Source organism: Loxodonta africana, chromosome 13 (genome assembly GCF_030014295.1).
Source record: "Loxodonta africana isolate mLoxAfr1 chromosome 13, mLoxAfr1.hap2, whole genome shotgun sequence".
NCBI lineage: Eukaryota > Metazoa > Chordata > Mammalia > Proboscidea > Elephantidae > Loxodonta > Loxodonta africana.
Genome location: NC_087354.1, coordinates 31,394,764 through 31,407,219, shown reverse-complemented (window position 1 = coordinate 31,407,219; position 12,456 = coordinate 31,394,764). Strand labels below are relative to the sequence as shown.

At 46.9% G+C, this 12,456-nt stretch overlaps 1 protein-coding gene across 2 annotated transcripts; it reads left to right on the top strand.

Annotated features, from left to right (window-relative positions):
* The first annotated feature begins 9,488 nt into the window (after positions 1 to 9,488).
* On the top strand, positions 9,489 to 12,290 carry NMB (neuromedin B). Of its 2 annotated transcripts, none has more exons than XM_010593804.3 (3): positions 9,489 to 9,645; positions 10,233 to 10,405; positions 12,125 to 12,290. In XM_010593804.3, the coding sequence occupies exons 1-3, from the start codon at positions 9,489 to 9,491 to the stop codon at positions 12,287 to 12,289; spliced, it is 495 nt and encodes a 164-aa protein (XP_010592106.1). In that variant the 3' UTR covers position 12,290. The 2 variants fall into 2 exon arrangements, with proteins under 2 accessions (XP_010592106.1, XP_003413920.1); XM_003413872.4 differs by having other exon boundaries at positions 12,120 to 12,277.
* The last annotated feature ends 166 nt before the right edge of the window (positions 12,291 to 12,456 follow it).

Sequence of the window (12,456 nt, the reverse complement as noted above, 5' to 3'; positions counted from 1 at the left end):
AAAGCTTTTTGAAAATATAAGAAGTACCAGAGAGGCTCAAGTTTATACTTTATGGAATGCTGACATCTCTGGGGTTTGGCCGGGAGAGTGGCAAGTTGTGAAAGAAATGGGAGAAGAAGAGTGTGAGAACTGATAACGCTTTAAATGAGAGTTTAGTGACGGGATTATCTCTTGGCTATCATGCATCCACTTTTGTAACGCCAACTGTTAAGTCTCTTCATGATTTTTCCTAACAGCTGTTCACAGTTCTCCGTCATGTCCCTTGGTTCCCACTGGACACTTCTACTTCATTGCCCCCATCTTTAAATTCAAGTTAACGAGGATTCCCTGAAACTTCCCCTCCAGATTCCACATTTTCTATGAAGCAGTATTGGCCTAGGTTTTCATTCTCCTACCATGTCTAGTCAGTTACCAAGTCCTACATTTATCTCTGTTATTCCACTCTCATTGCCATCACCTGGATCCAGAAGTACATATTCAATAACTGCCTGTTGTTTGGGTGACCATATGTCCCAGTTTGCCTGTAATGTGCCAGTCTATGTCTATTTTAGATCAGTTCGGTAAGTAGCTGCTGTCAGGTTGACTTCGACTCATGGCAAAGATGGATTGGCACAATAGCCACAACAATGGACTTGAATATGGATGAAGCAAAACAAAACAGTGCCTAGCCCTGCATCATTCTCGTGATTGCCAACATGTTTGAGTCCATTGTTGTGGCTCTTGTGCCAACCCATGTCACCAAGAGTCTCCTTTGTCCTCCCTGGACTTCTGCTTCACCAAACATGATGTCCTCTAGCAGTTGATTCCTCCTGATCATGTGTCCAAAGCAAAAGAGTCAGACAGTGTTCTACTGTGATCCTTAAGGTTTTCACTGGCTAACTTTTAGGACTAGATCACCATGCCTTTCTTCCTAGTCTGTCTTCGTCTGGAAGCTCCTCTGAAATCTGTCTACCACAGGTAAACCTGTTGGTATTTGAAATACCTGTGGCATAACTTCCAACATTATAGCAACATTCAAGCTACCATAATATGATACACTGACAGATGGGTGGTGGTTAGATCAATTACTACCTATTAATTATATTTAGTGTCTTTCATTTTTAGAAGTGACCCTGGTTTGGACCATAAGTTCTGTGTTCACCCTACCCTTTTAGCAATATGTGATGTTCAAACTTTGAATTCAGCTAGAGGTAGGCAACCTCGTGCCATGCTACTGGATGTTTTCACTTATATTTTCTCATGCTCTCTTTTCTGCTTGTCTGAGTCTCACTTCCTTCACAAAATAATTGTTCTTCCTATGTCACTCAGCATTTGTGGCCTTATGTTGTTTGTCTAAACTTGTGGATATGGCTTCAAGCTCCCCAGCCAGATTGTAAGCTCCTTCAGGGCCGAGACTCATTTTATAGACACTGTACTAAATGTTTGGTAATAATCAATGCCTTGGATCCAGAGGCAGTAACTTAAGCTAGCCTTGTTGTTGAGCCGTTATTCTGAGGCACAGCATATGAATCATCAAAGTGATTCGTACTGATCTGTTATTTAGTAAGTGTGTTATCTTGGGCGTGTCAAATTTGAATCTAAAACTTTTAACACTGTATGGTTCCATTTTAGTTGCATGTGCCCTTTCCAGACTTTCTTATGTTGATCCCGGTTATGTGTATGTTTGGACTCTTCTGTTGTGTCTCTTGTGTGAGACATATTGGCTTTTGTTACTTTTCTTGGGGAGTCACACAGTTCTTTCGGAGAGGCTAGGCTTGGAATAAAAGCTGTCACTGTTGGGTGAATTTCTTGGTCGCTTATGTAAGTGCGTTACCAAGTGTAAAATTTAGCCCTCGGAACATGGCGGGGGGGCTATTGTAGTATTTTAGGGCACGCTTGTTATGACATTATCACTCTGTTATGCTTCAGAGATGATTCAGCTGATGCTAGCTCCTTAAATGGATTGCCCACCTTTCTTAAGATACTCATTCAGTCAAGGAGACAGCCTGTTCAGACTGTTCTCTGGCTGGCATGTTTTTGTCACTGTTTTACCTCAGTAGAACTGTAGGTGTTATCAGTTAGGTTTTGAGGAATAGAACAACAAATACTACTCTTCACACACGACTTATGGGGAATCTGGGTGTGAAAAAGATGTCGTGTAACCGGGACAGGTTATAGAATGCTCAGGGTTGCCAAAAAATGGTGAGGACATTGCCTTCTGAGTGTCATGTAGCATTCTGGGCTTTCGTGATGTTTCCAGCCTCAGCTTGGCAGTCCCTACATTCTTATACCTTTGACATTGGTCTCACTATACAGATATCCAGTCCTTGCTTATGCTGGTCCCTCTGCATGGGGTGCTTACTTGCTTCTCTACCTTCTAAAGGCTTTCTCATCTAGCAGACATTGAGCGTCTACTCCTGTGCCAGATTTTGGGCTAGGCCCTAGGTAAGTAAAGATCCTTTTTGGCTAGGAACTCAGTGCCTTAAAAGGAGCAGCGTGTGTTAACAATTTTTTTCACATAGAATAGTAAGTGATAGAGAGATGCACAGGGAGCCCAAAAGAGGCACCCTTTCTACTCTTAAGTTTTCAAGGGCATGGTGCTTCCTTCTCATGCTCCCCTGTGCTTTCTTCATGCTCCCCTCTCTAAGAGTGCCCTCAGAGGGGTTTATCTGACATGTGTCCCTCTCCCCTACCAGAAGCCAGCTCCTTGAAGGCATTAAGACAAGACCAGCATCTGATTCATCCTTGCATACATGTTCCCTAGTCCCTATCACAATGCTCTGCACATTTTAGACTTATTTATACCCTGCCTTGTTCCAAAAAGGCCTTGGGGTGGCTTGTAAAGATACACTCAGTACTATGTGATAAAATACAAAATAATTGAAGAATTCATGGCTGGGGAGCAAAATGAGTGTGGGAGGAGAAAGGAATGAAATCAGAGGTAAGGCTAAGACCCGAAAAACCAAACCCATTGCTGACATCTCAGAAGGTTCCATGGTCTGCTATAGGAGATCCATAGCTGTGGCTCTCAGTTCCTTAGCAGCTAGTGCAAAGAGGGAAATAGTCATTTCTATGCTTTATGGAATGGACATAAAATAAAGGGGGAAAAAAACCCAAAAACTGTGGTAACCAAGAACCAAGAAATTTCTCTCCTGGGAACTCCTTGCAAAAGCACTATGTGATACTGTGCAGCGGTTCCTACACTAGCTAGCCTAGTGATTTTCCTAGGGCTGTTTCAGAGGACATTCTTCAGTGTAGACATAGTTTGGCAGAAACTGCAAAGAGTCAGAGCTCTGCAGGGCCATGCTTCCTGCAAGCAGTCTCCTCTATAAATGTTACAGACAAGGCTGTGGATATTCTCTTGGCCACATACTTTAATAGGCACTAGAGGTAGAGTTAGGATACCTGGTGCACAGTGGCTAAAGCAGTTGGCTCTTAACCAGAAGGTCAGCGGTTTGAACCCATGAGCCACTCTGGGAGAAAGATATCACAGTCTGCTTCTGTAAAGATTTATAGCCTTGGAAACCCCATAGGGTCGCTATGAATTAGGATTGACTCTATGGCAGTGGGTTTGGTTTTTTTGGGTTTAGAGGCAGAGTTGACATCTTTAACAGGTTGAGGAGCTAGTTCATGTTCCTGAATATAAGGGCTCAAGAGCAGGCAATGATTTTCCTTATTTAAAAAAAAAAAAATGTGGATCTGCTGCCATACAAGAATAGATGGGTAGTTAAGCCCACCAAGTTCTACTTCATAATTTTAGATGGACCCATTCTTTAAACTAGATGTTACTGAGCCTCTACCATGACCACTTAACAAAACAACTCAATAGAACATCCACTGAGCTTCAGACTTTAAGCAATGTAAGAGCCTGAAGGCTAGACACACATAATGAGGAACAAATGTAATAAGAGTAAACTTTAAATACTTTTTCAAAAGCCCTTGTAATGCAGTGCTGACGGTCCATGGGAGACTGCTGAATCACGAGGTCCTGTGGAGTTTCAGTAGTTAAGCCACCTTGATTCGGTTTTTTGAGTTCTTAACCAAATTCTGCTTATAATGAGCAATATTCCAGAGGAGTTGGGTTGAGAGTTCTGAAGAACTCTCTCTAAAGAGAACAGGCAACTGAAGTGTGTGTGTGCCTAAAGCCAAATTTTGTCTTAAATGAAGAGTCCTGGTAATTAGTAGATATGGTTGACCTCATAAAAAGACCAGCTGCAATGTGATCAGCTAGCTTTCCTACAGAAGAGCGTACCTTATTCTTTTAAATTCATGTCCCCTTTTAAGAAACAAAAATTTCATACCTCCTCTCCATTCTGACACTGCCCCTCACCCCCTTCCATAGGCCTATAATACCCTCCCTTTTATCTTCACCAGCCAAGAATATTTCATCTTGCTTAAGTTTGTATTATAAAAATGGTAGTTACTCCTCTCATATAAAGTCATATTTTTATTATATTGAATATGACTTAAATGCTGTCTATATCCCTGACCTGTCAATCTTAGGAGATTCTGGAATGTCACCTATTTGATTAAGAATCACTTCTCCAAAACCCTTACTTTAAGTGGCCTGTTTATTTGGATTGGTAAGCTTGATTCCAGCTTTAATTCAAGGAGTATAGTTAGAAGAATATGTACTCAAGACTTTAATCAGGCAAGTAAATCAGCTAACATCAAGCTTTGATCAACACTGTCAGCCTGACTATTTATTTAAGCCAAAAAAGAGAATGATGTATAGAACTCTGTCTTGGAATTGATTAAGAGTTGAGGTAGATGTGCTGGCATTTTAGTTTCTCTAAAGTTACTCCAGAAACCCTGGTGGCGTAGTGGTTAAGTGCTATGGCTGCTAACCTAAAGGTCGGCAGTTCAAATCCATCAAGCCCTCCTTGTAAACTCTATGGGGCAGCTCTACTCTGTCCTATAGGGTCGCTATGAGTTGGAATCACCTCGGCGGCAATGGGTTTTTTTGGTTTGGTAAAGTTACTCACGATGTAATAGGTATTGCGCAGGGGCGTTGTGTTAACAGCACAGCCTTACCTGCTACCCAGGGGATGCTTTTTCTCTGTCGTGGTCTTCAGATTTAAAGCATGCATTATTTCCCTGGGGTCCAGTGCTAATAATATTGAGTATTTAGGAAACTGTAGTGGCATAGTGGTTAAGTGCTACAGGTGCTAACCAGAAGGTCGGCAGTTCGAATCCACCAGGCACTCCTTGGAAACTCTATGGGGCAGTTCTACTCTGTCCTATAGGGTTGCTATGAGTCAGAATCAACTCGACGGTAACGGGTTTCTTTTTTTTTTTTTTTTGGTATTTAATATGTGCCAGATGTTCTGCTAAGCACCTCACAATTTACAATGAACTTTTACTTTCATTTAGTCCTCAAAATAACCTTTTTATAAAAGAGAAAAACCAGGAGACATTGAGGAATTTGCCCAGTGTCGCATAGTCCATGTGTGGCAGAGCCAGAGCTCAAGTCTTTTGCTTTTACCATGTCACAGTGCTGGGTGTCATGACCCAGTCTTTCGGCCTTCATAAAGTCTAGCCTTATACTTGCAAAGGTTTTGGGAATCCTCCTTTAGAGGCTCTAGGTTTTTATTCCCTGGATTTGCTCAGATAAGTAAGTCTCCTAGACATAGTGAGATTCCCAATCAAACTCTGAAACATTTAAACCTCTTTGGAGTTTAGAGAGTACTGATTTCAGTAATTGAAAGATCCTCTGAGGTACATAAATATTACACCTGAATAATTGTAAATGTTGGACCTAGGGCTGCTCAATTTCTTAGGTTTTCATAGCTTCCCTGAACACCTGCACCATTTAGCTAAGTAGTAGGTGCTTCATTTTCTTAGCCACTTTTAGGATGGTCATACTTCCTCATTAAAGCCAAACCCGTTGCTATTGAGTCAATTCTGACTCATGGTGACCCTGTGTGTTTTAGAGTACAACTGTACCCGACAGGGTTTTCAGTGGCTGGAATTTTATGGAAGACGATTGTAGGCCTTTCTTCATGGCACCTCTGGATGGATTTGAACTGCCAACTTTTCAATTGGTAGCTGAGAGCAAATCATTTGACACCCAGGGACCTACTTCCTCATTAGACATAGGTATTTTCTCTTTTTTTGAAGATTGCCTTTAAAAAAACATTTTGTGTTTTGGCAATTTCAGTTTCTGAAGGATTTCCTTCTTAATGGTTGATGTTCTCATAACTAATCCCTATGTGTTCCATCAGACTTTGAGAAATTGTATGAAATATCCCTGATTTTCTTTTCCGCCTCCCTTAAAGATTCTGCTGTTTTCCTGGTTCTGCAGCTCCTTCCTCATCCTGGAACCAAAGGGCAGCACCTAAGATATCCCAGGATATTTCTCTGTACCCCCCAGCCTCCTAGAGATGAAGTTTGTGCTCAAAGGTTTGCCAGGACTGAAATTTTACACCATTCCTGATGATTTTCTTTAGGCTCAGTTTTGTCTAATCTAAATTTATGCTTTATAGATCAGCATCCTCAGTACATTTAATGTATTTGAAGTACTCAATCTGGTTTTGTCCATTTAGCGTCCTTGCAGCTTATTTTCTTTGTACTTGAGGTAACTGACTGATCTGTGAAACAGGCATCATACCAGCCTACTACATCAGAGCAATGTTGAGAATCAAAGAAGCATGCATGCAGGAGTGCTTCTGGAAAGCAGACAACAATGAAAGATTCGGTTGTGAAGAGGTATTACTATAATTAATCCCAGTCTAATGAAAATATAACAACAACATACGCCCTTTATTTCAAGCAACTGTTGATAAAAAAACAAAAACAAAAAACACAATACAGTTTAAATGTTGTGTTGGTGTTGGTTATAACAAGATTTGCCATGTATCTTTTACCATTTTAGTCATTTTTTGGATTGTCCTATGGATCTGTTCTACATTTCCTAAGAATGTCCTTAATGCTGTAGAATCCTGGCAGGGGTCAAGGGTGAGTGCTGAAGAGCTTCCCCCTGCCCCTCCACATGATTCACTGCCAGTCTTTCCCAGTGGATGGGGCCCTTGGGATTCCCCTTGCCATCAGAATGGACTTGGGGAACAGGCAGGTAGCAGTTGAGGTCTTCTCATTCTAAACTGAGCCTAGCACTGCCTGGGAGACCCTGCTTGGAACTGCTGTCTTGGGCAAGCCACCCTGTCTGCTATGCCTCCCTTTTTCCTGGGAGGCATACCTAGGGTTCCTCTCTGCGTGAACATGTTTCATAGCTGACTGTGGAGCTACTCACCTGCCTCTTTCTCTGGAGTCCTCAGAGCACCCTTTTTGCCTGTGCTAGGCTGACAGATAAAACAATCCCGAGGGCGTCTGAGATCAGTCTCTTAGAGCTCTGGTTGGATCTGTGAACCCCAGGCTGTATCAGAGGAGTCTGGCTTAAGTATAAATAAACCTGCCAGAACAGAACCCAAAGTGCCACTGTTCACCTGCAGAAGAGAGGTGAAACTCCAAATGTTGTACCCATCCCCTCTGCCTCCTGAGAAATCTGAACCAACTTGACGTTTAAACTTGGGATGGTAAAAGAGGAGTGGGTGTGGCTCAGAGAGAGCTGTGTCTGCCCTGCATGACCTTGGGGGACCTCTGGGCACTGTGGTCCAGACAGACATGGAATCTGAGTCCAGCTCCATTACTGTTTGATGTGTCTTTCATTACTGTTTCCTCACCTATAAAATGAGGAGAGCTTAACCTACTTACAAGCTTCTTCAAGCATTAGATGAGGCAGCACTCAATAAATACCAGCTCCTATATCTTCCCACTAATTTGTATGTCCGTGGACCAGAGGAAATAGGATGGGTGTGTGATAGATGCAGAGGAGAGGGAGGGGGTCGCAAAGGGAATGATTATTATGGGAAGGTGATAAGAGCTATATCTGAACACTGTGGCTGAACAGTGACAAGAAAGCAGAGAGGTGTAAATGCCAGGGCAGGGAATGAGAAGCAAGAGATTTCAGAAAAAGCCAGAGCCAGAAATGGAGTGTCCCTGTCCTGTGTGTCATGCTCCTGGAAGCTCAGCATGACAGCCAGCTTCTCATGTAAATTTTACCTTTCAAGATGCTGATCCATAGAGCCAGCAGGTCTTGCTGAGCTAGAAACGTGGAAGAGTAATGATAGCAAGTGCCACTGTTGAGCCAGACTGGGCAGTAGGTTCCACCACAACCACACTGTGGAGTGTCCCAGTCAGGAGCTCAAAGCCCCGGTTGGTCTGCAGCCAACTCCTCCATCATTTGCTCCATTGTGTACCAAGTCTCTCTCTCCAGTGAGGTAGTAAACTCTCTTGGAAGTGGAGGGTCATCTTTGTCTCTCCGCCTCCTGTGCCTAGCATAGTGCTCTGGACATTGGTTGTTACTAAATGCTTAGGAAAACAAATATATTATTCTGGAGCACAGCATCTTCCCCTGCTCATTAAGTGAAGCCATTGATTCAAAAGTTGTTGCTTCCCAAGACAAGTCCCAACAGTCCTTGGAGGAGGAGAGAGCTGAGTGTGAGAGCAGGTCCTTGGGACTGCTGCTTCTGGCCACAGAATAATAGTGCTTAAAAAATGTAGTTATGGAGTCCTGGTGACAAAGTGGTTAAGAGCTCTGGCTGCTAACCCAAAGGTCCGCAGTTCAAATCCACCAGCCCTCCTTGGAAATGCTATGGGGCAGTTATACTCTGTCCTATAGGGTCGCTATGAGTCAGAATTGGCACACAACAATTTTAAAATAGGGCAACGTAGTTATTTCCTGTTACAGCTGAGTTCTGATAAGGTCACACAGCTTGTGTATGGGTTCCCGTGCTCCCCCCATCCCCCTGACCCAGAAGAGATCTGCCTGCTGCCCAGCCGACAGTCCAGGCTCTCCCTACCAGGAGATGGATATTCCCCGGCTCCCAGGAGCCGCTACTTATTCCACCATCCATCATTCTGTAGTCCCCCCCAGCACCTGTTGTGGGCGATTTCCAGGTGACCTGGTGAGTGCTGCCAGTGAGCGGGTAGAGGACGGGGTGATCGCGGTCACATTCCCCTGAGGGGCTGAGGGGAATTTCATGGAGCGCCGCTGAAGCCTGGCACTTTGCTGGGCACTGTCAAAGCGACAGGGTTATGCGAGAGGAAGGCGCCTGACCCCCATTTTTACCCTCTGAAAAAAAAAGAGGGGCTTAAAGAGGTGGAGCAACTTCAGTACTGGGGGGGTGAAGCCTGGTGGGAGTGGCCGGGAGGGTTAGGGGCCGCTTTGCCCGGTGCTTACCTAAAGTTGGTGGTGCCCACGTGTGCGGCCGGCGTACGGATGTGCGGGTCTGTGGAGGGCCGCAGCCTCCCCGACGGACCCTCCAAGGGTGGCGAGCCTCTGAAAGAGAAAAGCCGGCCGAAGGGCTTGCGGGGCTGGGAGGGTCCCGGTGCCGCAGCTCCGGCTCCGCGCGGGGCAGGCTCCGCCCCCAAGGCGCGGCTTTAAAAGGAGGGAAGGCGCGCGCCGGCCACTCGAGCAGCTGGGAAGCGCGCCGAGCCGCCCGGGGATAGCCATGGCCCGGCGGGCGGGGGGCGCTCGGCTGCTGGGTGGCCTCCTGCTCTTCGCTCTGCTCGCCGCCGGCGCCGCCCGGCTCAGCTGGGACCTCCCGGAGCCCCGCAGCCGCGCCAGCAAGATCCGAGTGCACCCGCGGGGCAACCTCTGGGCGACCGGTAAGTCTTTGGAGACCTGGGCGAGCGTCCTGCCTCACCCTGCTCTGACCCCATTTTCCTTACCATCCCTCTGGCCGCTCCTCCACCATGGTTGTCCGTGCAGGGGGGATCCTGGGGTTTGTCTAATTCAGTAGATGGGGCCCTGAGAACCTGACCGCTCAGTGACTTGGCTAAGTTTAAGGCAGAGCTGGCTCTAGATCCTAGATCTTAACTTCCAGCTGGTGCCCTTTCCTTACCTTAGGCAAAGCTGAGTGTTGAATCTTCTTTGAACCTCTGCTGTGTCTTCCCTCTGCACATCCCATCCACTTTTCAGGCACCTCTTCGTTCTCCATTCATTCTCCATTGTGCAGGCGGCCCAACTGAAAGGGTTCCATCCGAGTGCCCAGGGCCACCCTCCTACCAGCTATGCCATCCTCTCCACCCATCCACCTTTTCAAGAAAAGCTGAGGTGTGCAGGCTTTACCACCACTGAGGGGTCTTTGTGGCTCCCTGACATGACAGCTGAAACATGGGAGAGATAGGGAGCTTTCCCACTGGGGTGGGGTCCTTCTTCCTAACTTCCTTGTGTTTTGGCACCTCCCTTCCAGGTCACTTCATGGGCAAGAAGAGCCCCGAGGCCCCCAGCCCATCCTCTTTGAGAGCTGCACCCCACATCTCCCTGAGGGACCAGAGACTGCAGCTGAGTCATGATCTGCTCAGGATCGTCCTGTTAAAGAAAGCCCTAGACATGAGCCTTGGTGGCCCAGGACCCCGTACCCAGGTGAGCCAGGCCCCCACCACATCCCCAACCCTGGGCCCAGGAGAGCCTCAGCCAGGGCTGGCCATGGATCCAGCATAGGGTGAATGACCACAGAGCATTGGGTTTAGAATGGGACTGCCCTGGGCATATGGGTGTGGACTCCAGAAAGCTAGGGTTCCAGGCTCTCCTTGTGACCCAGGGCTCCAAAGAAAGGAAGCTGACCTTCCCAGCAAACTCCATGGAGCAACTCTGACCCATGGAGAAACTCTGACCCAATCCCCAGTCTGAAGTCACAACCTAGGATTATCCAGCCTCTCGCAGCAGGACCTTCCTCCTCCAGTCTTGCCCTACTCCAGTTATCCCCCCAGTCCCTGCATTAGCCAAGTCCACCTTTGCTGGGTCTTCTTTGTGCTTGTGGCCAGAGCTGGGACCCTAAGGTGAAGTCAGTTAGTGGTTCATGGCCAAGACAGAGGCCAGACTGCTCCCCTTGGCCTTGCTCTTCCTGTTCAGCTGTGCTGCCTCAGTGACCTATGGCAGGGTCCTCAACCTCGGCACTCTTTGACATTCTGGGCTGGGTAATTCTTTGTTGTGGGGAGCTGACCTGTGCATTGTAGGCTGTTTAGCAGCATCCCTGGTCTCTAGCCATGAGATGCAGTAGCACCCTCCTCTCCCCTCATTTGAGACAACCAAAAATGTGTCCAGACGTTGCCAAATATCTCCCCCAGGAGGGGAGGGGGCAAAATCAGCCTTGGTTGTGAACTAGCGTGGCAGAGCAGCAGCCCCTCTGTTCCCTGCTCCCGATGCTGTCACCATCGCCTGCTGTCCTCCCTCGTACTTGCTGTGTGCAGAAGGAGTGTGGTAATGAATGTGGACTCTGGAGGCAGCTTGCTGGGCTCATAGCCTACTTCTGCCACTTACTAGTTGTGTGACCTTAGGAACGTCATTTGATCTCTCTAAACCTCATCTTCCTCATCCATAAAACAGGGATAATAATAGTGCCCACCTCCCATTAAATGAGAGCATTTATGTCACATGCTCAGCATGGTGCTTGGTGCATGGAAAGCACCCAGTAAAAGAGAGCTAAGTTCACTCCTACCAGTCTGTGTGCTGCCTGGCAGCACCTGTTGTTGACTCATCTTCGTATCCCCCACTATGCCTAGCATATATATATTTTGAAAGAACGGGGTGGGGATATTCCCTAGAGAAGACCAAGTTCAGCCCCATCCAACATCCCTGACCCTCTTGACGCACAGAATCGCTCGTGCCCAGGGACCTCAGATGTAAGGGTCAGGAGCTTGGGTTGGCTGAGCCTGAAGGGAGATGATGGCATCTCTAGGGCTATTGGCCTTGAAGGCCTGAAGCATGCAGACCTACTCGAGATTCTCAGAGGAAGCAGTACCTAACCCTGAGGTGTGGGGCTTCAGAAGTGAGGTCAGGAGCAGAGCTGGGGGTGGGGAATGAGGGCCTGGACACTGGGCCAGTGCCAGGCACTATCAGACTTCCATGATACTCTTTGATTGTCATGACCATCCTGTGAGGTTGGGGCTGTTATTCTGAGAAAACCACTGCCCCTGACCCTTCCCAGGCCTTGTGGGGAGAAAGGTGGTGGGGGATCTGCTTCAGCTGAGAGCCTGCACCTGCCCACCTGTGCAACTGCTTAGCTGTTAGGAATGGCAGGATGCCCCTATCATTTGCCCCCATCCCCAGGTCAATTCCTCTGTGTGTTCCCCTTCAGTACAGGAGGCTGCTGGCACACATACTGCAGAAGTGATGCAAATAATGGGGCAGACACGACGCGGCGGCTTAGATTGTGCCCACCCAGGGAAGGTGCTTAATGGGACGCTGGTAGTGGCCCCATCTGGATGTAGATCCTGGGATCAGATCTCTGTAACTCCATTACTGTGATTTCTAGTTGGAGTCACCAGGAATATGTCCAGTGCTGTGGAATTGATGTTCCTGCTGTACTTCTTGCTTCCCTGTTGAAGTTGTGAATAAAACTGCTCTTTATGTAGAAAGTCTGGTCCTCTCTTTTCAGTTCAGTTTGAGAGATGGGAGGGAAAGGGGACTGGAGG